The sequence below is a fragment of the Piliocolobus tephrosceles genome, chromosome 7, assembly GCF_002776525.5.
Source record: "Piliocolobus tephrosceles isolate RC106 chromosome 7, ASM277652v3, whole genome shotgun sequence".
Lineage (NCBI taxonomy): Eukaryota > Metazoa > Chordata > Mammalia > Primates > Cercopithecidae > Piliocolobus > Piliocolobus tephrosceles.
In genome coordinates this window covers 146,927,658-146,951,203 of record NC_045440.1, presented here as the reverse complement: position 1 = coordinate 146,951,203, position 23,546 = coordinate 146,927,658, and the positions used below count along the sequence as shown (strand labels likewise).

The 23,546-nt window shown below is 61.9% G+C and overlaps 3 protein-coding genes across 10 annotated transcripts in view; all 3 read left to right on the top strand.

Annotated features, from left to right (window-relative positions):
• The window catches only part of EEF1D (eukaryotic translation elongation factor 1 delta), a 19,054-nt gene extending 6,095 nt beyond the window's left edge, over positions 1 to 12,959 (top strand). Inside the window, exons 2-9 of one of the 7 annotated variants that reach the window (XM_023228058.1) lie at positions 1,924 to 3,014; positions 5,182 to 5,305; positions 5,746 to 5,817; positions 11,337 to 11,436; positions 11,511 to 11,611; positions 11,953 to 12,174; positions 12,475 to 12,669; positions 12,857 to 12,959. In XM_023228058.1, coding sequence (XP_023083826.1) covers positions 1,924 to 3,014; positions 5,182 to 5,305; positions 5,746 to 5,817; positions 11,337 to 11,436; positions 11,511 to 11,611; positions 11,953 to 12,174; positions 12,475 to 12,669; positions 12,857 to 12,895 — 1,944 coding nt within the window. In that variant the 3' untranslated portion in view covers positions 12,896 to 12,959. Of the gene's footprint in view, positions 1 to 1,284; positions 3,015 to 5,181; positions 5,306 to 5,745; positions 5,818 to 11,336; positions 11,437 to 11,510; positions 11,612 to 11,952; positions 12,175 to 12,474; positions 12,670 to 12,856 lie in introns of those variants that run through there. The other 6 variants (XM_023228055.2, XM_026449710.1, XM_026449709.1 and 3 more) reach the window with 6 other exon arrangements.
• Positions 12,960 to 13,667: 708 nt separating this feature from the next.
• On the top strand, positions 13,668 to 17,771 carry NAPRT (nicotinate phosphoribosyltransferase). Of its 2 annotated transcripts, XM_023228054.2 has the most exons (13): positions 13,668 to 14,606; positions 14,828 to 14,955; positions 15,036 to 15,118; positions 15,375 to 15,505; positions 15,597 to 15,712; positions 15,932 to 16,128; positions 16,202 to 16,342; positions 16,616 to 16,700; positions 16,802 to 16,882; positions 16,979 to 17,081; positions 17,159 to 17,313; positions 17,409 to 17,516; positions 17,604 to 17,771. In XM_023228054.2, exons 1-13 carry the CDS (start codon positions 14,381 to 14,383, stop codon positions 17,664 to 17,666), a joined length of 1,617 nt encoding a protein of 538 aa, XP_023083822.1. In that variant the 5' UTR covers positions 13,668 to 14,380; the 3' UTR covers positions 17,667 to 17,771. The 2 variants fall into 2 exon arrangements, with proteins under 2 accessions (XP_023083822.1, XP_023083821.1); XM_023228053.3 differs by having other exon boundaries at positions 17,409 to 17,771.
• A 1,514-nt stretch (positions 17,772 to 19,285) lies between these two features.
• The window catches only part of MROH6 (maestro heat like repeat family member 6), a 30,316-nt gene continuing 26,055 nt past the window's right edge, over positions 19,286 to 23,546 (top strand). Inside the window, exons 1-9 of the mRNA XM_026449716.2 lie at positions 19,286 to 20,457; positions 20,695 to 20,847; positions 21,059 to 21,213; positions 21,896 to 22,013; positions 22,250 to 22,434; positions 22,527 to 22,664; positions 22,833 to 22,947; positions 23,058 to 23,201; positions 23,282 to 23,477. Coding sequence (XP_026305501.1) covers positions 20,170 to 20,457; positions 20,695 to 20,847; positions 21,059 to 21,213; positions 21,896 to 22,013; positions 22,250 to 22,434; positions 22,527 to 22,664; positions 22,833 to 22,947; positions 23,058 to 23,201; positions 23,282 to 23,477 — 1,492 coding nt within the window. The 5' untranslated portion in view covers positions 19,286 to 20,169. The remainder of the gene's footprint in view (positions 20,458 to 20,694; positions 20,848 to 21,058; positions 21,214 to 21,895; positions 22,014 to 22,249; positions 22,435 to 22,526; positions 22,665 to 22,832; positions 22,948 to 23,057; positions 23,202 to 23,281; positions 23,478 to 23,546) is intronic.

The window sequence follows — 23,546 nt, the reverse complement described above, 5'->3', positions numbered from 1 at the left end:
GAGGGAGGCAGCCTGCGGTCACGCACAGACCCTGGCCAACAGGGGCAACAGCCCTATCCCCACTAAAAAAAAAAAAAAAAAAAAAAAAAAGAGGTATCAGAGTGCAGTGCCGGGGGCCTTCCCAAAAGTCGTCCCTGCCTGGGTGGAGTGTAGACAGCTCAGCACCCCACTGGAGGCACTGGAACCTACTACCTTGGTTTTGTTGAGTAAGGATGTCAGGAGAGGGGCGTAGACCCATAGCCACTGGTGTGAAGGGTCTGTGCATGACCGAAGGCTGCCTCCCTCTGGGTGAAGAGCAGGCAGGTGGTCCCAGTCACAGCCACGTGCCCGGGAGCCACTGGGTCTGCCCTCAGGCTCCACTAGACACGTCTGCGGAGGCAGCAGACTAGCAGCAGTGTCCGTGAGGGGCGGCTGCACGGCCCCTCTTGAGGGTGCTCCTAGGTGTTGGTTAGACCCAGGCGTTTCTGCTTTTAGGGAGCAGAGCCTGGAGTCGGGCATGGCTGGGGAGGAAGATATTGCAGGCCGAGCGCGGGCTGGGGCGCTGACCTGCATCCCAAGAGCAGATTTGCCCCTGGCCTTCTGGGTCTGGCCTTTCTGTAACACCACACTGGACACCTGGGAGCAGAGCATGCCCCCAGCAGGATCCCACATGGCTGCTGGAGCACTGGGGCAGCAGATGACTGAGGTTGCCCAGAGCTTGAGGGAGCATCTCATCCAGGGAGGAGGCTGAGGCTCCCAGGCCTCATTGGGGGTAGCAGGTGGGGGTGGAGCCTCACAACCTGCCTCCCACCAAGATGGTCCCTCTTACATCACACAGAACCCAACCTGAGAGGGGACCCTGACGTCCTGGGACTGTGAGATCCCCATGATGCCCCTTTAGCTTGGATGGACCTAAAGATATGGACTCCAGTTGGGAGGCCGCGGCGGCTGATAGAGAGCCCAGAGCCGTCTCGGTGCTCCAGACGCTTGGCCCCTCCTTTCTACACACTGTCACCAGCATCCTCCCTGGCGAGTCCCGTTGATGTGACCCTTCACGCGTGGGCACTGCCCCTCTGCCCAGCCACCTGGCCCCTCCCGGGGAGGACAGAGAGGCCCACAGAGAGGCTCCCTCTTTTTTTTTTTGAGACGAGTTTCCTGGAGTGCAGTGGCGGACTCTGCTCACTGCAAGCTCCGCCTCCCGGCTTCACGCCATTCTCCTGCTCAGCCTCCCGAGTAGCTGGGACTACAGGCACCCAGCACCACGCCCGGCTAGTTTGTTTTTGTGTGTGTGTGTGTGTTTTTAGTGGAGACAGGGTTTCAACATGTTAGCCAGGATGGTCTCAATCTCCAGACCTTGTGATCCATCCGCCTAGGCCTCCCAAAGTGTTGGGATGACAGGGGTGAGCCACCGCGCCCGGCCGAGGCTTCTTCTTTTCTAAGACCTTTGAGTGTGCTCTGGGGGTGGTAGTGGTGTGGCCAGGACAGCCACAGAGGCCGCTCTGTGGGATGGGAACACCGGCCACCGGGGTGGCCAAGCCTGTCCTATGCAAAAATGCAGAGAAAGCCAGTTAGCCAGTTAAAGCCTATTTCAGATAAATGATGAAAAATTTTATAGTATAAGTATGTCTCAAATATTTCATGGGCCATACATTCACTTTAAAAAAGTATGTATTGTTCATGTATTGGGAGGCACTTGGCCTCCCAAAGTGCTGCGATGACAGGCGTGAGCCACTGCGCCCGGTCTGTTTTCTCTTTACAACAGAGCATCCCCCACATGGGCTTGACTTTCAAGTCCTTGAATGTCATCTCATGAAAGCCCCACGGGGGAGCATCCTCAGCCCCTGCCCTGGGAGGGCAGCCACGGGGAGGGTGGGCACGGGGCCACGGCCACCCGCAGTGTTGCAACTCTGCCCTCTGCTTGCTTTTTATCGCTGTGTCCGGAAGATGAGGAGTGGGAAGGCCTCCTGCACCCTGGAGACCGTGTGGGAAGACAAGCAGAAGTATGAGGAGGCCGAGCGGCGCTTCTACGAGCACGAGGCCATGCAGGCGGCCGCCTCCGCCCAGCAGCTGCCAGCCGAGGGGCCAGCCATGAATGGGCCCGGCCAGGACGACCCTGAGGACGCTGATGAGGCAGAGGCCCCTGACGGCGGCAGCAGGAGTGATCCCAGGAAGAGTCAGGACAGCAGGAAGCCCCTGCAGAAAAAGAGGAAGCGCTCCCCCAAGAGTGGGCTCGGCCCGGCGGACCTGGCCCTCCTGGGCCTCTCGGCCGAACGCGTGTGGCTGGACAAGTCGCTTTTCGACCAGGCAGAGAGCTCCTACCGCCAGAAGCTGGCAGATGTGGCTGCCCAGGCAGCCCAGCCTCCTGCCTTGGCCCCTTGGGGTCCCTGCATCCATGGAAGCCAGGTGGCCTGCCACCACGTGACCTGGGGGACCTGGGTCAACAAGTCCTCCTTCGACCAGGCTGAGCGGGCCTTTGTGGAGTGGTCTCAGTCCCTGTTGCTGGCTCCTGAGGGCAGCCGCAGGCAGGGAACTCCCGACACAGGCCAGCAGGCGGCTGTCCCCAACCTGGCCCACCAGCCCAGCCCACCGGTCAATGGCCAGCCCCCGCTGGGCAGCCTGCAGGCCCTGGTTCGGGAGGTGTGGCTGGAGAAGCCCCGGTATGATGCAGCTGAGAGGGGCTTCTACGAGGCCCTGTTTGACGGCCATCCCCCGGGGAAGGTGCGCCTGCGAGAGCGAGCTGGCCTGGCTGAGGGTGCCCGGAGGGGCCGCAGAGACCGGCGGGGACGCAACGTCTTAGGGAACAAGCGGGCTGGGCCGCGGTGGGCCGATGGGGAGGCCCCCTCTGCCTTGCCCTACTATTACTTCCTGCAGAAGGATGCAGAGGCCCCCTGGCTCAGCAAGCCTGCCTACGACAGCGCTGAGTGCCGCCACCACGTTGCCGAGGCCCTGCGCATGGCCTGGTGCCTCGAAGCTGCCTCCCTGTCTCACCGGCCCGGTCCTCGGTCTGGCCTGTCCGTGTCCAGCCTGAGACCCAAGTAGGAGAAACGTGCTGGGTGGGCACCCAGCCTGGGCTGTAGGCACAGGGACAGCCGTCCCAGGCTGGGGCTCCTCCAGCTTCCTCCCCTGCCCACCTGGGGTGGGGGCTCCCCGAGACCTTGGGCCCAGCTGAGTTGAATGCAGCAGCAGGCCAAGTAAAGGTGGTGCTGTGCTTGGGCAGTATGGGTTCCAGGGACACTGCTTGGGGTTACAAAGTTCTGGGCTGTCTGGATGGGGGCAGGGAAGGGGTCAACACGGGGCAGAATCTCTGCCTCGCCCAGGGTCCCTCTTGGGCTGGGAAGCTCCCCGAGTCCCCTGTGGCTGTCACATGCCAGGGCTGAGAAGACAAGGCTACCCATAGGAGCAGGAAGCATTGAGGCTGGTTTCTGGCCCTCGCGCTCCCCTGTGATGAGATGTGGGAGCCAGTATGTCCCTGCCTGCCCGTCCTGGGCACCCCCAGCTTGTCACTTGAAACTACCTCTGAGGGAAGGTGGTGGCATCTCAGATGCATGGGCATATGGCTGGGCAGGTGGCCCCCATCCCAGGGTGCCCGGTCTGTGTGACCTCCCTCTGGATGCTGGGGGCTTGCTCCAGGGTGCAGGTGCAACCCCAGCAGCGGTCTCTGGGGCCAGGCAGGTGGGTAGGCGATTGGACGTGGAAGGGAATACAGAGGGCATGGAAGTGGCGAGGGTGGCCTGCTGGTGAGGACATCCTGGTGGTGGGGCGGGCTGAGTCAGGGAAGGACTCTGAAGGTCCCAGCCGGGTGTCCCAAGCAGCTGCCTAAGCCCCCAAGGAAGTGGTGCCAACCTTGGACCCCCAGGGGTCTGGATTTGCTGCTTGACAAGATCACCTGAGGGCGGGACCCCATGGGGGAATGCTAACCTCCTGCCCTTCCACCTGCCCTGGTATTCACGGTGGCCTGGTCCCTCCTCGCCAGAGGAGTGTCCTGGGTCAGGGACACGGAGGAGGCTCACAGACTCCAGCCCTTTGTTACCGAGAGGACACTTGACGAGGTCCAGCGATGGTCCAGAGTCCACGCACAGGCTGGCGGCAGAGTGGGATGGGGACAGTTCTGATGTACTTGGTTGGACAGTAGGAGGGTCTTGGCCAGTCCAGGGTGGGAGGCAGCAAACTCCATAAAGAACCAGAGGGTCTGGGCCCCGGCCACAGAGTCGTCTGCCCAGCTCCTCTGCTGCCGGCCAGTGGGAAGAGCAGGAGGTGGGGCTGTGTGCCAGTAAAACCACAGGCTGGATTTGCCTGCGGGCCCATAGTCCCTGTCTAGGGCACCAATTCTCGACCTTCTTGCTCTCAGGACCCCAAAGAGCTTTCATTGTACCTATTGATTTTTACCACATGAGCAATTAAAACTGAGAAATGGGCCGGGCGCAGTGGCTCATGCCTGTAATCCCAGCACTTTGGGAGGCCGAGGCGGGTGGATCACCTGATGTCAGGAGTTCAAGACCAGCCTGGCCAACATGGTGAAACCTCGTCTCTACTAAAAATACAAAAAATTAGCCAAGCACAGTGGTGCGCACTTGTAGTCCCAGTTACTTGGGAGGCTGAGGCAGGAAAATCACTTGAACCCAGGAGGCGGAGGTTGCAGTGAGCTGAGATCGCACCACTGATTCCAGCCTGGGCAACAGAGTGAGACTCTCTCTCAAAAAAAAGAAATGCTAAGTGTAATTATTTGTTGAAGAAGAAACTTGTTACATATTACTAACTTTTTTTAATGAGAAATACTTTTCCCATAACCAAAAAATGCAGTGAGCAGAATGGTCTTGCTTGAGATTTTTGCAAATCTCTCGGGTGTCTGGCTTAGTGGGAGGCAGCTGGGCCCTCGTACCTGCCTCTGCACTCCAGCTGTTTGACATAAACCCAGCTTCATGTGAGTGAAAGGGTAGGGCCTTGGGACCCCCAGAGGTTCTTGGACCACACTTTGAGAAGCCCTCGTCTGGAAGACAGGCCTGGGGACGCCATGTCGGGTGAGGGCTTACGGGCTTGGTGTCGCTTTGTGGAGAACCACTAGTGTTTGAAGTAGGTGTCAGCCCTGCCACACCCTGGTGCTTCTGGGCTGTTCTGACGGGGGTCTCTGTGGGGAAGGGTGAGGCCAGGGCTGTCTTGACCCCACTTTCCAGCCATGTTGACTTTGCCTCTTTCCCCTCCCAGCAGAAAAATGGCTACAAACTTCCTAGTACATGAGAAGATCTGGTTTGACAAGTTCAAATATGACGATGCAGAAAGGAGATTCTACGAGCAGATGAACGGGCCTGTGGCCGGTGCCTCCCGCCAGGTGAGGGCTGCATGTGGGGTGGCTGGGTGGCTCTGCCGCCCGACAGGAGTGGCCGGGGCACACGAGGAGGGTTCAACCAGGTTAGGAGGGCAGAGGCACCCTGGCCCAGTGGCTCTGCTGTGGGTGCTGGGCGTGGGGTCTTGGGGCAGGCGGCCTTGGCCGGGCCCCCGGGGCTGGGTCTGCTCAGGGCCCTCCTGCTGGTGCCTGTGCAGGTGGCGTGGGGCCAGGCCTTGCACTCATTCCCCGCAGACATGGGCACCTGTGCCTGTCATCACAGCCTCAGGCACCTCCCACTTTTCTGGCCTGCTGAGCTCTCGTTCTGTGCAATACTTTCTTGCTGTCTCTATGTGAGGGTTCATGGGAGTTTTTGGTTTGTTTTTTAATTAAATTCTTTTTTAATAATTAAAAAAAAAGACTGGTTCTTTCTGCACTGTCTGCAGGAGAATGGCGCCAGCGTGATCCTTCGTGACATTGCGAGAGCCAGAGAGAACATCCAGAAATCCCTGGCCGGAGTGAGTACCCGCGGCCCACGGACCCGCGGGCTCCTGCTCGGCCAAGTAGCATGTCTGATTTTTCCTGATGCTGCTGGTTGTTTGGCTTCACAGCAGAGTCAGGGCAGAGTGCACGGCGCTGTGCTCCTGGGACGTGTGGCTCTGTGGCCTCCAGGCCCGGACTGCCACGGACACTGTTCTTACTCTCGTGTCCCTTCCGTGCTTACCTCGTCTGCCTGCTGGCGGTCACACTGGCCGTTGCTGCGGGGCCGGCTGGGAGCTGAGTGGTGCCATTCGCAGGGTGTGCTGTGGGCACCTGCCGTGAGGGCCTGTGCCTCCCTGCTTGCTCCCCGTGGCAGGACTGTGTGTCTGCCAGGGCTTCCTGCATTCCCTCTTAGATCTTGCCTCACTAGGGAGAGAGAAGTAGTGGTTCTGCAAGGTGCGAGGAGTTCTGAGCCTAGAGTTGGCACCATCTTGAGTTGGAGACCCAGAGAGGAGCCCTGTAGCCCTGCTTGGCCTCCAGGCCCCGGGCTGAGGTCAGAAGTTGGAGGCAGTGGCGGCAGCCTGACAGGCTGGCTGGGGAAGGGTTGGAATACCAAGGAGTTGGGACTGTGTTCTCCCTGGTGTGGGATACTGTCCTGGCCCCGAGAACGGGGTCAGTATTCCTGTGGCTGCTGCTATGGCTTTCCACAGCTTCACACTGGAAACAGTACATATGTATCATGCCGGGTTTCCAGGCCACAAGTCCGAAGTGTGTCTCACGAGGCTGACCCCAGCGTCAGCAAGGTTGCCATCCTTCCCGAGGCTCAGGAGGAGTCTGTTCCTTTGCCTCTCCCAGATTCCAGTGGGTGCCCATGCTGCTTGTTTCGAGGTGGCCAGCAGGCAACCTCGTCACCCCCGCCTCCACTTTCATCTCACGCCTCTCTCCGAGCCTCCTGCCTCCCTCTGTCACTTACATGGTTCTTGTGTTTGCTTTGGGCCCACCAGGATCCCAGGTCCAGGATGTTCCCCACCTCAAAATCCTGAGTTTAATCCTATTTGCTGATTCTTCTTTTTGCCACATAAGGTAGTGGATTTGCAGGCTCTGGGGGTTGGGACGTGGGCGTCGGAGATTCTCATTGCCTCATTCGTAAGGTGCATTGCTCCCCACCAACATCTGCAGAAGCCTGGGTCCCCCACAGTGTCCCCCCAAAGTCCAGAATCCCATCCAATCAGGCATGGGGGATTGCGTGGTCCATCCTGAGGCAAAATTCCTCTCCAGCTGTGGACCAGTGAAACTGGAAAACAAATTATCTGCTCCCAAAATACAACTGTGGGACAGGCCTTCCCTTTCAAAATGGGAAAAAGAGGCCGGGCGCGGTGGCTCAAGCCTGTAATCCCAGCACTTTGGGAGGCCGAGACGGGTGGATCACGAGGTCAGGAGATCGAGACCATCCTGGCTAACACTGTGAAACCCCGTCTCTACTAAAAATACAAAAAAAAACTAGCCGGGCGAGGTGGCGGGCACCTGTAGTCCCAGCTACTCGGGAGGCTGAGGCAGGAGAATGGCGTGAACCCGGGAGGCGGAGCTTGCAGTGAGCTGAGATCCGGCCACTGCACTCCAGTCCGGGCGACAGAGCGAGACTCCGCCTCAAAAAAAAAAAAAAACAAAAAAAAAAAATGGGAAAAAGAAGAAGGAAACAACAGGGTGTCACTAGTCCCCGGCAGTCACAGTCCAACCCGCGGGTCGCATGAGGTTTGAAGGGAGCACTCCTGTGTGGCCCATGGTCCCCCCGCTGTCATTTTTTTTTTTTTTTTTTTTGAGACGGAGTCTCGCTCTGTCGCTCAGGCTGGAGTGCAGTGGCCGGATCTCAGCTCACGGCAAGCTCCGCCTCCCAGGTTTACGCCATTCTCCTGCCTCAGCCTCCCGAGTAGCTGGGACCACAGGCGCCCGCCACCACGCCTGGCTAGTTTCTTGTATTTTTTAGTAGAGATGGGATTTCACCGTGTTAGCCAGGATGGTCTCAATCTCCTGACCTCGTGATCTGCCCGTCTCGGCCTCCCAAAGTGCTGGGATTACAGGCTTGAGCCACCGCGCCCGGCGACCGCTGTCATTTTTTAACACCCCTGTTCCTACCAACAGCATGTTCGTGGCGGTTTAGGTTTAGGTTGTTCTAGAAGATGATGTGCCCTGCTCCTCACCTTCTCTGAGTCTTCACTGAGGGGCTTAGCATCTGAATTCTGTCAACAGTGTGCTCAAGACAGGCTAGGGTTTTTCTTTTGGCAGGGCTGGGTGGGTTGCGGACAGAGTCTTGCTCTGTCGCCCAGGCTTGGAGTGCAGTGGCATGATCCTGGCTCACTGCAACCTCTGCCTCTGGGGTTCAAACGATTCTCCTGCGTCAGCCTTCCAAGTGGCTGAGACTACAGGTGCCTGTCACCAAGCCCAGCTGATTTTTTTTTTTTCTTTTTTTTTTTTTTTTTTTAGTAGAGACGGGGTTTCGCCAGGTTGACCGGGCTGGTCTTGAATTCCTGACCTTATGATCCGCCTGCCTCGGCCTTCCAGAGTGCTGGGATTACAGGCGTGAGCCACCGCGCCCCGCCCAGTCTAGGGTTTTTGTGTCATGCTCCTCAGAGTTCTTCCCACCTCACCACCGCCCAACTCCAAAGCCACCTCCACATTGTTAGGCATTCTGGCAGCACCCCACTTCCTGGGCCAAGATCTGTGTTGGTTTCCACTTGATGTTGCTGTAACACTGTCACACTTCAGTGGCTTAAAACACAAGTTCCTCACCTTACAGTTCCGGAGGCCAGAAGTCTGAGATCGTCTTATGGGGCAAAATCAAGGCTGTGGTCCTTCTGGTGTCTCTATGGGGAGAATCCGCTTCCTTGTCTCTTCTGGCTGCTGGAAGCTGCTCACAGTCCTTGGCCCGAGGCTCCTCAACAGCTGTCTCATCACTCAGCCTGCCTCTCCCCTTCCTCGCTCCTTTTGATGACAGTGGGCCCGCCTGGGTGATCCAGCATCTTCTCTCCATCTTGAGATCTGCTTAACTTAATCCTATCACATCTGCAGAATCCCTTTTGCCATGGGAGACTCTATTTACAGGCTCTGGGGACTTGTATGTGGACATCTTCGCGGGGGCCATGATTCTGTCTGCCACAGTCACAGCCAGCTAGGGGTGTGCTGGCTCCCAAGCCATAAGCTGGGCATCCCTGGGTGGGTGGACCCAGGAAGGGCCTGCCACTCCTGTCTACCAGCTGGGTGGTGCTTCATGCCTTGTGTTCTGCCCAGATCCCAGCCCAGCACCCCTGGCTTGCCCAGGCACCTGACCAGGTCCGGGCTAGGCAGACACGAGATTAAGGTACCACAGATTTTTGCACCCAAGTCAGGCATATTGCCCTCCAGTGCCCAGAAGGCAGCAGTCGGGGGCTTGGCCCTGGGGCTGCAGGAACTCTTCAGCCCTGGCTGTGTGGGGTCAACCCCGAGGTCATGGTCTCTGGGACAGGCAGGTAGTCACACTGTTAGAGCTTAGGGACTGGTTTGCTGCTATAACAAAGTTCCATAGACTAGGTGACTTAAACCACATGTATTTTCTCACAGCTCTAGAGGCTGGAAGTCCATGATTGAGGTGGCAGCAGGGCTGGTTTCTCCTGAGGCCTCTCAGCATGTAGACAGTCTTCTCTGTGTCCTCACACAGTCATCCCTCTGAGTGTTGGTATGTCCTGATGTCTTCTTCTTGGACACCAGTCAGATTGGATTACGCCTGCCCCTCAGTGACAGTTCTCTCTGTAAAGGCCCTGTCTCCAAATAAGGTCACATTCTAAGATACTGGGGGATAAGCCTCCAGCATGTGGATTTGGAAGGACATTATTCAGCCCACGGCAGGGGCCCAGTCTCATCTTGGATTTGGGCTGGGAGCGCTCAGCAGACACTGGGGTTTCAGAACTGCAGGGTTTCTGGGAATGTGGTGCTGGCACAGGGTTTACTGGCACGGGTCTGGCTCTGAAGTATTTTCCTTTGGCATCCCCCAAGTCCCTGAGGGGCTCTCTGAGGCCCGCTCTGATTGCACTGGGTGACCTGAGCCTGCCCCGTTGAAGCCGTGCTCAGGGACTCTGATGCCTAGCGTCCGTAGTCCCCCCCGAGTCAGCATCAAGGGAGGGGGCTGCCCCTCTGTCCTGAGTGCTGTGGGTTCTGGCCTAGTGGCCTAGGGAGGGCAGTGGTGAAACAGTCGCCACTGCTCATCATGCGGCTCGGGGCCAGTGCCGACTGAGTGCCTCTTCCAAAGGGGACCTTTTCCTTGTCCTTGGGCCTGCTCTTTGGGGTGCATGAGGCCTCAGGTGCCCTGGCCCTGCCACTCACAGATTCTAGCCTCCTCGGGACCCACCCTACTCCCTCAGGAGGTCTGCTGTGATTCTCCATGCCCCCTGACGCCCCACAGCCTGGCCCTCCCATGCTCCAGCTTCTGCCCCAGAGCTTGTCCGTTTCTGCTGGTGCCTTCTGCACCCCCACCACCATTCACGTGCCCCTGCCAGCCTGGCCTTTCCCTGCCCATTTCCTCCTGTGCCAGGTGGGCCTCCTGGGCCACAGTCTTGGCATTGTCCATGATCTGTGCGGCTTAGCTCCCATACTCTCCAGGTACATAAACAAGCATTCCCCACAGCATGGTCCCAAGGACTGTGGCAGGAGGGCCCCAGGGCTGGTGCTGCACGTTGGGCAAAGGCCTGAGTGTGTCTGCACCTGCTGCAAGGAGCAGGTTTGTCTGCCCAGCTGCTGCAGGCCCCTCCTCACAGAGAGGGAGCCCCGGGGAGCTGCCAAGATAGGGTTGGCTGAGAGCGCCATGCAGCCAGGTACACCCTGTCCTTAGAGCCATCGTGTTGGTGGGTGGGCAGGCTAAATGGCCCATGCCTGCAGGTAGATGCGTAAGGACTGGCTAGTGTTAAGGGCCAGGAGGCTAGGAGCCTGTCTGGGCGCCCAGGGCATCCGTCTGAGCTATGGCGGAGTATGAGATGGGCTTGGGGCCCTGGGTCACCTAGAGACTGGCTTGCTGAGTGAGATGGCAGGCGTGAGGCCCATGGAGACAAAGCTCTGGGTGGCTGCTGTCCACACGGGTGGGCTCCTTCCTCCTGCCCCCACCGGGGGCCTCCCATTTCCAGTGCTGCCTGGTCCCCCGAGGCCTGTCCCAGATTGTCCCTAGGACTGTGAGTCCTTCACCATCTCCCACCCAGCCTCTGAGCCTGGCTGCTCAGCAGGATCCTGACAGGCAGCAGCAGCCATGGCCCAGCTCCCCACAGCTTCCGTGTTTGGGGCACCGAGAGCTTCCTGTCCTGGACTTTGCCTGGCTGAGAATTTCAGTGTGATCTGTGGCGGCCACCATCTCCGAGGTCATACGTTTGAGCTGGGCATCAGCAGGGGGTGCCTCCTGCTCTCCCGAGCCGGAGTTTTCCTTCTCTGAGTTCCTGCAGTCCTGAGCATGGCAGGGGGACCTGGTGGAGCTGACGGGAGCCTCTGAGGGTACCCCAGGAGTAGGCTGGGCACTGAGCCCTCCCCTCCTCCTGCCTTGCAGACCTCAGGCCCCGGGGCCTCCAGCGGCCCCAGCGGAGACCACAGCGAGCTTGTCGTCCGGATCGCCAGTCTGGAAGTGGAGAACCAGAGCCTGCGTGGCGGTGAGGCCCCGGGCCAGTGGGTGGGGGCTATCCCTGGCCCCTGCCATCTAACTGTGCTCCCCTTGCCCCCGCAGTGGTACAGGAGCTGCAGCAGGCCATCTCCAAGCTGGAGGCCCGGCTGAACGTGCTGGAGAAGAGCTCGCCTGGCCACCGGGCCACGGCCCCGCAGACCCAGGTGAGTGCTCTCCCCACGCCTGACACTGCAGGGACCACGTGGCCCTGCTGGCTTCCATGTCTCCACGTACACTGGCTCCGGCAGTGCTGAGCTGGCAGCCAGAATACTGGAGTCCTCAGGTCCCCGGGAAGGTTTACAGTTAGGCCTACACTAATCCCCTGGGCAGGTAGAGGCAGTTTTTGTCTTTCCTGGGGCCTGCATGTGGGGAACCACAGCTGGGGTGCACAGGGGCTGCCCTTGCTCCGGTCAAGGGAGGGAGGAGGGCCTAGGAGGTGGCCAGGCAGCTCTGGGCCCTGGTTGGGGCATCTCAGCCATGCCTTCTGTCCCCTCCCCTGTGGCAGCATGTGTCTCCCATGCGCCAAGTGGAGCCCCCGGCCAAGAAGCCAGCCACACCAGCAGAGGATGACGAGGATGATGACATTGACCTGTTTGGCAGCGACAATGAGGAGGAGGACAAGGAGGCGGCACAGCTGCGGGAGGAGCGGCTGCGGCAGTACGCGGAGAGGAAGGCCAAGAAGCCTGCGCTGGTGGCCAAGTCCTCTATCCTGCTGGATGTCAAGCCTGTGAGTGGGCAGGGTGGAGCTTCTGGGGGCTGGGCATTGCCCTGGTGCCTGCCCAGCTGGCTCAGCCTGTGACCCTCCCTCCCCCTGCTCTCTTGGTTCTGGGGAGACTTTAACGCCAAGTTTAGAAGTCTTGGGATAAACACAAACTTGGAGACAGGAAGGTGTGAATTTGGATTGTTTTCTGAGGGCGCTTTAAGGAAACAATTGTGCACACAGTGGGTAGGGGGTAGGGGGCACGCAGGTACTTCCTGGGTGTTCTGAGGGTGGCTGACCCCAGCTTTTCCTCCCCTTTCCCCACAGTGGGACGATGAGACGGACATGGCCCGGCTGGAGGCCTGTGTGCGCTCTGTCCAGCTGGACGGGCTGGTCTGGGGGGCCTCCAAGCTGGTGCCCGTGGGCTACGGTATCCGGAAGCTGCAGATTCAGTGTGTGGTGGAGGACGACAAGGTGGGGACGGACTTGCTGGAGGAGGAGATCACCAAGTTTGAGGAGCACGTGAGTGGGCTGGCCGGGGAGAGGAGGGGAGAGGAGACTGGGGGCCCTGGCCCTGGCCCACGCCCTGCACTCCACCCCACGGCATTGGGGAGTGAGTCCCAGAGTGAACCCCCCCTCAGAGGAGGCTCCTGGCTCCGAGTGGGCTGTAGGGGAACAGCCCTGACCATCACCCTCCACCTCTCCTCAGGTGCAGAGTGTCGATATCGCAGCTTTCAACAAGATCTGAAGCCTGAGTGTGTGTGTGTGCGCGCGTGCGTGAGGCCCTGCCACGATTAAAGACTGATACCGGCCTTCTGGCTCCTGTCCTGGTCATTTCCTGCTCGTACCTGGCCTGTCTCCCTCCCTGTCTCAGCCCCATCTCTGCCCTGCTGCTCCCACACAGTCATCTCAGCTGCTGCCACCTGCTGTGGTCATGTGACCTTGCCCCAGCAGACCTCTGCCTGTCCCTCCATCTCCTGGCCCCCCCCTCCCAAAGCTCCCCCCCCCCCCCCTTCTCCTTTCCATTGCAAAAGCAAGTCCAATTCATAGGGGTTTAAAAAGCCAGAAACAGAAACTGTTAGCTCACTATGTGGAGAGCCCACCACCCTACCACTCTGCCTCCTGTTGGCACTGTCCCCATGGGAGCAAGCGTGCAAGCCTGGAACTGTCCAGGAAAGAGGTCCCAGTGGCTCCCGGCCCTGCTGCCATGCCCTTTGTCATGTGCTGTCACAGCCCTCCCCTCCCCTCATTCATTCCTGGAAGCCCTGCCCCCTTGCTCCAGGGACTGTGCCCCTCCCATGATGTTCTGGGGTGGCCGGAGTGTGGCTGCCTGGGCTCTGTGGAGCTGTGCCTCAACATCCTGGCAGCCCCACTAGCCCCATGTGGTCAGCATGCATGGCCACGCTCCCTCCCCTGGACCACACATGTCTGCACTGGGGTGAAAAGGGATGGGGTGTAATTGCTTATTTCTGGTCAGACGGTGTCCTCGGGGCCCCAAGCCACAGGGGAATAGATTCCCCCTGGGTAGTGGCCCCTGACTTTGCCCTCAAAGCTTTAGAAAGTTTCCTGTGGGGCTTAGAGTGCAGGATCCCATAAAAGCCACCACTGAGGGACACTGGGCTTTCACAGCCACAGAAGGTCTTTTGGTGCCAGTCGACAGTGGGTCTGTGCCCCCCTGCCCCACGCCTCCCTTTCCTGGGTGCCAAGCTCTTTCCAAACGACATTTGCGTCCATCTGGGCTCCCTCGTCCTAGCCTGGCTGCTCAAGCTCCAACTAAGGCAGCCTCTGGCCTCCCCAGGCCCAGGGCAGAAGCTGGCTGCTGGCCAGCGGTTGTCTTCTGGGTCGGTGCCGGTGGAGTCTGGCTGGTCTGTCCTCCACCCTTTCCGCCTCCTGGCAAGTCCTGAGCTGCACCTCATTGCCCGGCCAAGGGGCGGAGACACGGGCCACTGAGGGCACCGCCGGTGAGCAGGACGGGGCAGCGCTCCGAAAAGGCCTTTGGGCCTGGAGTGGGGTTGGGGGTCCGAGAGGAGTTGGGTGACATCTCCCACCCCATCCCGGGTTCAGCTGTTTGAGCCCCTCTCAGCGCACCGAGACTGTTAGACCCCTCCCGTCCTCCAGCGCGTCCCCTGCCGCTCCCAAACCGCACGATAAGCCCCACCAGGAGTGCGCCATAGGCCGGGGCACGTCACGGGGCCGGGGCGGGGCGGGCCGGAGTCCGGACGTCGGGAGAGGGATGGCGGCGGAACAGGACCCCGAGGGGCGCGCGGCGGCGCGGCCGCTGCTCACCGACTTCTACCAGGCCACCATGGCGTTGGGCTATTGGCGCGCGGGCCGGGCGCGGGACGCCGCCGAGTTCGAGCTCTTCTTCCGCCGCTGCCCGTTCGGCGGCGCCTTCGCCTTGGCCGCCGGCTTGCGCGACTGTGTGCGCTTCCTGCGCGCCTTCCGTCTGCGGGACGCCGGTAGTCCCCTTGCCTGCGCGACGAACCCCCCACGCCCGACGGAAGCCCCCACCCCGGGAGCCCCCCCCACGCCCGACCGAAACCCCCACCCCACCATCCCCCCACGCCCGACAGACGCCCCCACCTATGGCCGGTGGAAGTCCCCGCCCCGCAATGGAACCCCGATGTCCCACGACTGGTCTGTCCCCACGCTGGTCTCAGCGCAGTTACCTCGTTTCCAGACGTGCAGTTCCTGGCCTCGGTGCTGCCCCCAGACACAGACCCTGCGTTCTTCGAGCACCTTCGGGCCCTCGACTGCTCCGAGGTGACGGTGCGAGCCCTGCCCGAGGGCTCCCTCGCCTTCCCGGGCGTGAGTAGGGGTGACCGGGCGGGGCGGCGGCCACGGGGTGCGCACCGGGCCGGGCGCGGAGCTGACTTTGCTCCCCACAGGTGCCGCTCCTGCAGGTGTCCGGGCCGCTGCTGGTGGTGCAGCTGCTGGAGACACCGCTGCTCTGCCTGGTCAGCTACGCCAGGTGGGCTGCGGGCCACTGGCAGGGAGCGTGGGTTTGGGATGGGCCCCCGGCACTGGGGCTCCGTGCTGGACTGTGGCCGCAGGGCTGGCTGCCCACGGGTCCCAGGGCTGGCCTCCCGCCCCCACGGTGTAGGGTGTAAGGAGGGGTTGGGTGAGGGTGGAGTTCCCGGGTTGGAAGTTCCAGGCCCCAGGTACCCGCTGTCTTGGTTGGCCTGGCGACCCTCACCCTGGGCCCCATGACTCTTGTCTCCCTACAGCCTGGTGGCCACCAATGCAGCGCGGCTCCGCTTGATCGCAGGGCCAGAGAAGCGGCTGCTAGAGATGGGCCTGAGGCGGGCTCAGGGCCCGGATGGGGGCCTGACAGCCTCCACCTACAGCTACCTGGGCGGTGAGGGTCTGGTGCTGGGGGAAGGCAACAGCCCGGAAGGAGGAGCCCCGTCCTGGCCCAAGGTCCCCCAATCCCACACCTTCCTCCTCAGGCTTCGACAGCAGCAGCAACGTGCTAGCGGGCCAGCTCCGAGGTGTGCCAGTGGCCGGGACCCTGGCCCACTCCTTCGTCACTTCCTTTTCGGGCAGTGAGGTGCCCCCTGACCCGGTCAGTCCCTCCTCTCAATCCTGCTGTCTCCAGGCGACAGGCCTCAAGCCAGCCCTTGCCCTGGGGAGAGGTGTGCCACCCAGGCAGGTCACCCCAGTGCTGTCCCAGGAAGCTGGCACGGGCTGCATTACCCTTGCCCTCAAACTAGGGTGTCCCTGGCTGCTCCCAGGTCTCATTCTGCATTCCTGGCCCCTATTCTTCACCAACCCCATTCCACAGATGTTGGCGCCAGCAGCTGGTGAGGGCCCTGGGGTGGACCTGGCGGCCAAAGCCCAGGTGTGGCTGGAGCGCGTGTGTGCCCACCTGGGGCTGGGGGTGCAGGAGCCACACCCAGGTGAGCGGGCAGCCTTTGTGGCCTATGCCTTGGCCTTTCCCCGGGCCTTCCAGGGCCTCCTGGACTCCTACAGCGTGCGGAGGTAAGCCCAGGCACTTGAGGAGTGGGCTCAGCAGAACCTCGGCAGCCCCTGACCCCCTTATCCATTCCTGCAGGAGTGGTCTCCCCAACTTCCTAGCAGTCGCCCTGGCCCTGGGAGAGCTGGGCTACCGGGCAGTGGGCGTGAGGCTGGACAGCGGCGACCTGCTACAGCAGGCCCAGGAGATCCGCAAGGTCTTCCGAGCTGCTGCAGCCCAGTGAGTTCCCTGGGGAGGAGGTGTGCCTGGTGGGAGATCCCTGGGGAGCCAGGATTTGGGAATGGGGCAGGGAAGGACAGTGAGGCACGCTGCTGTAGTTTCAGAGGTGATATTGCAGGCTGTGGCAGGGCGGTAAGGGGTGGGGCTCTCTAGGAGCTCCCAAGCAGGTGAGCGCAGGTGTCCCTGACTGAGGTTGAGGGGGGCGGGGGGACACTAGGGTGAATCAGGAAGACCTGAGGGATGGCCCCCACCCTTTCTCCACCCACACGGCAGGTTCCAGGTGCCCTGGCTGGAGTCAGTCCCCATTGCAGTCAGCAACAATGTTGATGAGGAGGCGCTGGCCCGACTGGCCCAGGAGGTGGGGTGGATGAGGGGGTAGGCAGAGGGTGGCTGGGGGGGTTCCTGGGGGCCCCTGCAGGTTCTGGCTGGGCTCACTGCCACCTCCTTTCCTCCACCCAGGGCAGTGAGGTGAATGCCATTGGCATTGGCACCAGTGCAGTCACCTGCCCCCAACAGCCTTCCCTGGGCTGCGTCTATAAGGTGGGAACAGTGTTGGGGGCCCATGTGGGGGCAGGTCTGAGGGATGGTGCTGGGTGGGGCATGAGGACCAGCCAGCTCAACGCCCTCTCCCTGCAGCTGGTGGCCGTGGGGGGCCAGCCACGAATGAAGCTGACGGAGGACCCCGAGAAGCAGACGTTACCTGGGAGCAAGGCTGCTTTCCGGCTCCTGGGCTCTGACGGTGAGACCCTCCCATCCCCCCGCTGTCTACCTTCAAAACACCAGGGCCCCCCCTTATTCTTGCCCCCACCCACACAGGGTCTCTACTTATGGACGTGCTGCAGTTAGCAGAGGAGCCAGCGCCACAGGCTGGGCAGGAGCTGAGGGTGTGGCCTCCAGGGGCCCAGGAGCCCTGCACCGTGAGGCCAGCCCAGGTGGAGCCACTACTGCGGCTCTGCTTCCAGCAAGGACAGGTGGCTACCCCCCGCCCTTACCTGCCCCCCAGCCCCAGGAGCGCCCTGACCAGGAGCCAGCCCCAAGCTTCTCTTTCCTTGCCTCTTCCCTGCAGCTGTGTGAGCCGCTCCCATCCCTGGCAGAGTCTAGAGCCTTGGTCCAGCTGTCCCTGAGCCAACTGAGCCCTGAGCACAGGCGGCTGCAGAGCCCTGCACAGTACCAGGTTGGGGGGAGGCCTGCCCTGTGTGCCTCTGCCCTGTGTGCCCGTGCCCTCACCATGCCCACCACTCTCCTTGTCTGCTCCCTGCAGGTGGTGCTGTCTGAGAGGCTGCAGGCCCTGGTGAACAGTCTGCATGCAAGGGCATCCCCCTGAGACTGCCAGCTGCAGGCCCCAGTGGACAGTCTGCGTGCAGGGGCCTCCCCCTAAGACTCGGAGCGGGGCTACCTGGAAACAACACGAATCACTCACTTCTCCCCACAGCTTGTCCTGTGTTGTTTGTGTCATTTGTTCACCCAGCCCACACTCACCTGGCCCCAGGGCCTCCCGGGCTGGGGCTGGGCTGGAGTCGGGAATCTGAGCTGAGCTGGAGGGAGCAGGAGGGCTTGCATCCCAGTGAAAGCACAGGCCCTGCCGGGTTGGGAGACAGCCCTGTACTGAAGCCTGAAGGGCAGTGAGGACTTCCCCAACTTGGGGTGGGCTGTGGGGAGTCAGATCCCACACTAGAGCTGCGAGCGCACAGGCAGGGAGGGGTTTGGTGTCTGCCTTGAAGTTGAGGGAGTTGCTGCGGAAGACCTTTCCTTGCTAGAGGCAGGCTGGGGGCGGGACAGGAAGGGGGGGCAGTGCCAAGTAAGAGGGTCGAGCCGTGGCCCTGGGCTTCCACGCTTGCCTAGGCACCGTCCCCCAGGCTCAGGGTAAGTGAGAACATCTCAAACTCCTCATGCCAAAAGGGAGCGCTCAGGTGTCTCCTGCCACTGCTGCTGCCAACCCGGCACCCCCCTGGCATCTGACCTCAGGGACACAGCTCCTGACCCAGCAGCCCACGGAAGGAGAGGAAGAATGGGGAAGAAGTTGAAGCTCCAGGAGCTGACTCAGCCCCAGACACCTGACCGGAGTGGCACTGCACATGGCTGTGTGCTGGGCTGGCCCTGCCTGTGCGCCAGCAAGTTCCTGATCTCAGGGTTCCACCAGTTTGGGCAACATGAGCTTCAGAGGAACTGCTTGGAAGAGGGGTTATAGGCTTGGCAAGAAGTGGAGGCTGGGGTCCTGGGCCTCTCTTGTCCAAGCAGCCTGAGGTGGCACAGAAAGGCCAGGGCGTGAGGGGAATGCCGACCGCCTGGGGTGCGTCAGGGGCACTTCCCTCTGCCCAGGCATTCCACCAGACCAGCTCATCTGGCTCCCTGGGGCTCAGGATGGGCAGCATCCACTGTGTGGTTGGCTGAGGGTGGAGGTGGGGACTTGGAGCAGAGGCCTGGTCCAGCCAGCCCCGGGGAGTACCAGCTAGGCCAGAGATACAGACTCACACACACTGGACAGAACACACCACGCCCCAGGCCCACAGGGCACCTGCGCACTCCGAGGGGCCCAGCCAGGGTGCCTGTATTCCGCTCTTGCACTGCTGTAAAGAAATACCTGAGACGGGTAATTTCTAAGGAAGAGAGGTTTAATTGGGCCGGGCGTGGTGGCTCAAGCCTGTAATCCCAGCACTTTGGGAGGCCGAGACGGGCGGATCACGAGGTCAGGAGTTCGAGACCATCCTGGCTAACACGGTGAAACCCCGTCTCTAGCCGGGCGACGTGGCGGGCGCCTGTAGTCCCAGCTACTCGGGAGGCTGAGGCAGGAGAATGGCGTAAACCCGGGAGGCGGAGCTTGCCGTGAGCTGAGATCCGGCCACTGCACTCCAGCCTGGGCGATAGAGCCAGACTCCCTCTTAAAAAAAAAAAAAAAAAAAAAAAAGGAAGAGAGGTTTAATTGGCCCGTGGTTTCGCAGGTACAGGAAGCGGGGCTGGGAGAGGCTTCAGGAAACTCACCATCTTGGTGGAAGGGGAAGCGGCAGGCCTTACATGGCCGGAGCCGGAGGAAGGGGTGGGGCAGTGCCACACGCTTTCAAACAACCAGATCCTGAGAACTCTATCATGGGGACAGCACCAAAGGAGGAAGTCGCCCCCAGGATCCAGTCACCTCCCACCAGGCCCCACCTCCAGCACTGGGGATTACATTTCAACGTGAGATTCAGCCAAGGACCCAGGAGCCAGAGGACCTGCACAGGCTCTGGAGGGGCCGCCGCTCCTCTGGCATCTTCGCTGCCCCCTCCACCCCTCCGGGCTGCCCCAAGCTCACCCAGTCATGCCTGTTCCAGGGTGTCTGACAGAGCCAGCGTGCAGGGGGCGGGGCTCGCCTCTAGCCCCAGGCCCAGTGGGGAGCTGACTGCCATTTGGGGGCTGAATCAGGCCTCCGCTCACGGTGGGGCGCAGACTCCCGGACCCTTCGAGGACCTCCTCAGAGCTGTCCACAGCTGCCCTGAGCCCCTGGTCAACAGCAGCTGGCAGTCAGGGTGAGGGCCCTTCTCCCCCTTTCTTTGTGGATCTGCCGTCTCTCGGGGATCCTGTTCCCATGGCCCTGGTGAGTAGAACCACACAACAGGCACTCAGGGTCCAGGTGGCCACTCCCCTCCAGCAGCCCAGGCAGGGGGGCCCCTCAAAGGCCCATTGTAGGCACCTCCGTGTGGCTCCCCAGCCCCCACAAGCTCACGCTCGCGCACGCGCCGCCACGCCCATCCGTGGTCCCGCCCGTGGTCCCGCCCGGGCCAGCTTCTAGGTCAGTCCTGGGCACAACTTCCCAAGAGGAGCAGTGGCAGGTGCTGCAGGCAAGGGACGCCATGGCTGGGGGTGTGTGGGGCCGGGCCCGGGAGGCTCCTGTGGGGTCTCTAACCCTGACAGCACTGACTGAAGGAATCCGAGCCAGGCAGAGGCAGCCCCAGGGACCCCCTTCCACAGGCCCTCAGCCCAAGTCCTGGGAGCTCAAACCTGAAGCTGAGCCACAGACCCAGGCACTCACTGCCCCCTCTGAGGCTGAGCCTGGACGTGGGGCCACCGTCCCTGAAGCTGGCAGCGAGCCCTGCTCCCCCAACAGTGCCCTGGAACCAGCCCCTGAGGGGCCCCGCCAGGTGAGGGGTGAGGGAAGGGATGTTGTGGGAACGGTTGGGGGGGTCCTGTGGATGCTAGGTGGAAGGCGGCAGCGGGGGCGGGAGCCGTGCTGGACCTGGAGGAGGTCAGGGTGAAACAGGCTGGCGAGCAACAGAGGAGCAAGGGATTTTGTAGGAAGCCGGGTGGGAGGCTGAGAGACCCGGAGGAGAGCTAGGAGAGGTTTGGGCACTTCAGACGCCCCACCCATCCTGCCCTAGGTTCCCCAGAATTCCTGGGAGGAGGGAGTTCTTGCCGACCTCGCATTGTACACGGCTGCCTGCCTGGAGGAGGCTGGCTTTGCAGGGACGCAGGTGACAGCGCTCACCCTGTCCTCAGCCCTGGAGGCCCGAGGGGAGCGGTTGGAGGACCAGGTCAGCCTCCACCCACTCCATGCCCTACAGACTCCTGCTGGTTCGGGAACCAAGGTGGTGGGAGGGGCCTGGAGAGCGCAGCCTGACCCGGCCACCTTCAGGCTGCTCCTGCCAGGTGGGATTAGGGAGGGGGTGGAGTTGGGGTGCAGGCCAGAGGGGAATGGACGGTGGAGGAGGCCTGACTGCTGAAGTCTGCACTCCTCCCCACCAGGTGCATGCTCTGGTGCGTGGACTGCTGGCGCAGGTGCCCAGCCTGGCAGAGGGGAGGCCCCGGAGGGCGGCCCTGCGAGTGCTGAGCGCCCTGGCCCTGGAGCATGCGCAGGACGTGGTGTGTGCGCTGCTACCCCGCTCTCTGCCCCCCAATCGGTAACCCAACCGTCCTGGCCCTGCAGTCCCCACGCGGCTTCCTTCCCACTTCCCGCTTGGCGGTGGAGTCTGGCCCCAGAAAAGGGAGCTGAAAGGGGGCAGGGCCTCCTTATTCCAGCCCCGTGATGACTTGTGCCCTGTATCCGTTCCCGCTCCCCTCACTTTTAGCTCTGCAAACTTCCCCCGCACTCCTGCCACAGAGTTTCTGAGGCTGGGCTCCTCTTTTGGAGCTGCCTTCTATCTTCGGGTGGTCTCACCTGGAGACCATCCTGGGGTTGGCTCTGGAGTGGGGTGAATGAGGCTGGGGGGCTAACGTGCCTGGACATCCTGACTCTTTGGTTAATTTGCCCCAGAAGTTATCTTTGGTTTTATTCTCTGTGGCGATTTTTTTTTTTTTAATAATGCCAGGTTTATTTCACTGTCACTGACCCAACAGGACTCCCAGTGGGTCCCCACCCTGCAGCTCAGTTTGAGACAGGCTGTGCTGTGGTCTGCACAACGAACACTTCATTTGTTTCTCTGGGATTTGGGGATGGGGAGAGATGGGGGTGCTTGTTTCCTGCCCCTCCCCTCCTGGAGTCCTACTGGCTGCCTTCACCCTGGCTGTGGACTCCCTACATCCTCTGGACACCCACGCCTGCACCCATTCCTTGTCTCACACCAGCCCCCTCCAAACCCTCAGGGCAGCAGCCGAGCTCTGGCGCAGCCTAAGCTGTAACCAGCGTGTAAATGGGCAGGTGCTGGTGCAACTGCTGTGGGCGCTGAAGGGTGCTTCGGGGCCTGAACCCCAGGCGCTGGCGGTAGGTGGCTCCAGCCATTACCACGGGGCAGGTGCAGGGAGGAGAGGAGGGGGGAGGGGAGAGGGAGGGGGAGGGGGAGGGTGGGGACAGGGAGTTTGCACCTAGGTAACTGCTCCTGGAACGTCCCACGCATGTCTGAGGCTTAGTCCCCGTCCTGTCGACAGCACGCCTGTCCCTCTGCTGCCGGGTGAAGCTCTGGGCGTGCCCCAGGCCTAAGTGGGCCACTTGCTCCGCAGGCCACGCGGGCTCTGGGAGAGATGCTGGCTGTTTCAGGCTGCGTGGGAGCCACGAGGGGCTTCTACCCACATCTGCTGCTTGCACTGGTCACACAGCTGCACAAGCTGGCCCGCAGCCCACGCTCCCCCGACATGCCCAAGATTTGGGTTCTGTCCCACCGAGGGCCACCACACAGCCATGCCAGGTGAGAGGCAACACCAGGGCACGTGGGGCAGGCCAGCATGCTGTCACCCTCTCAGCCGCCACTGCCCACCTGCTTACTGTCCCCACCACCAGCTGTGCCGTGGAGGCGTTAAAGGCCCTGCTCACCGGGGACGGAGGCCGCATGGTGGTCACATGCATGGAGCAGGCAGGAGGCTGGAGGAGGCTGGTGGGAGCCCACACCCACCTGGAGGGTGTCCTGCTGCTGGCCAGGTGAGGAAGGGCCCCAGGATGTCACACCAGGAAGAGACTCGTTGCTGGCCAGGTGCTGGGCAGGGGGACAGGGAAAAGGCAGGGGCATGAGGGCGGTGTTAGGATGGCGTCTTCTCGAGGAGGAAGGCCGCCAAACGGAGCGAGAGCTCCCATTTCCACCCACCCCAGTGCTATGGTGGCACATGCCGACCACCACCTGCGAGGCCTCTTCGCAGACTTGCTTCCGCGGCTGCGCAGCGCGGACGACCCGCAGCGCCTCACGGCTATGGCCTTCTTCACCGGGGTGAGCCTGCTTCCCGAATGGGTGGTGAAGGGTGACCCTGGCCTTGATCCCTGAGTCGCAGCGGCCTGCACGGGGACCGCGGGCGTGCTGACCCCGTGTGCCTCGCCTAGCTGCTGCAGAGCAGGCCCACCGCACGGCTCCTGCGGGAGGAGGTCATCCTGGAGCGACTCCTCACCTGGCAGGGAGACCCCGAGCCCACCGTGCGCTGGTTGGGCCTGCTGGGCCTGGGCCACCTCGCGCTGAATCGCAGGAAGGTGAGAGAAGGTGAGGGGTGGAGAGAGTCCTGACCGGGTCGCGGCGAGGTCTGCAGGAGGCTGAACTCGAGTCCCAGCAGGTGCGGCACGTGAGCACACTGCTGCCGGCGCTCCTGGGCGCACTGGGCGAAGGCGACTCGCGGCTCGTGGGTGCAGCGCTGGGCGCCCTGAGGAGGCTCCTGCTGCGGCCCCGGGCGCCTGTGCGGCTCCTGAGCGCGGAGCTGGGGCCGCGCCTCCCTCCGCTGCTGGACGACGTGAGCAAACTCCCCGCCTCCGGTCCCCGTCCCTCCGGCTGTCACCGCCCCCGCCCCTCTAGTCTCTCCCTCCCAGGCCCCGCCCCGCCCC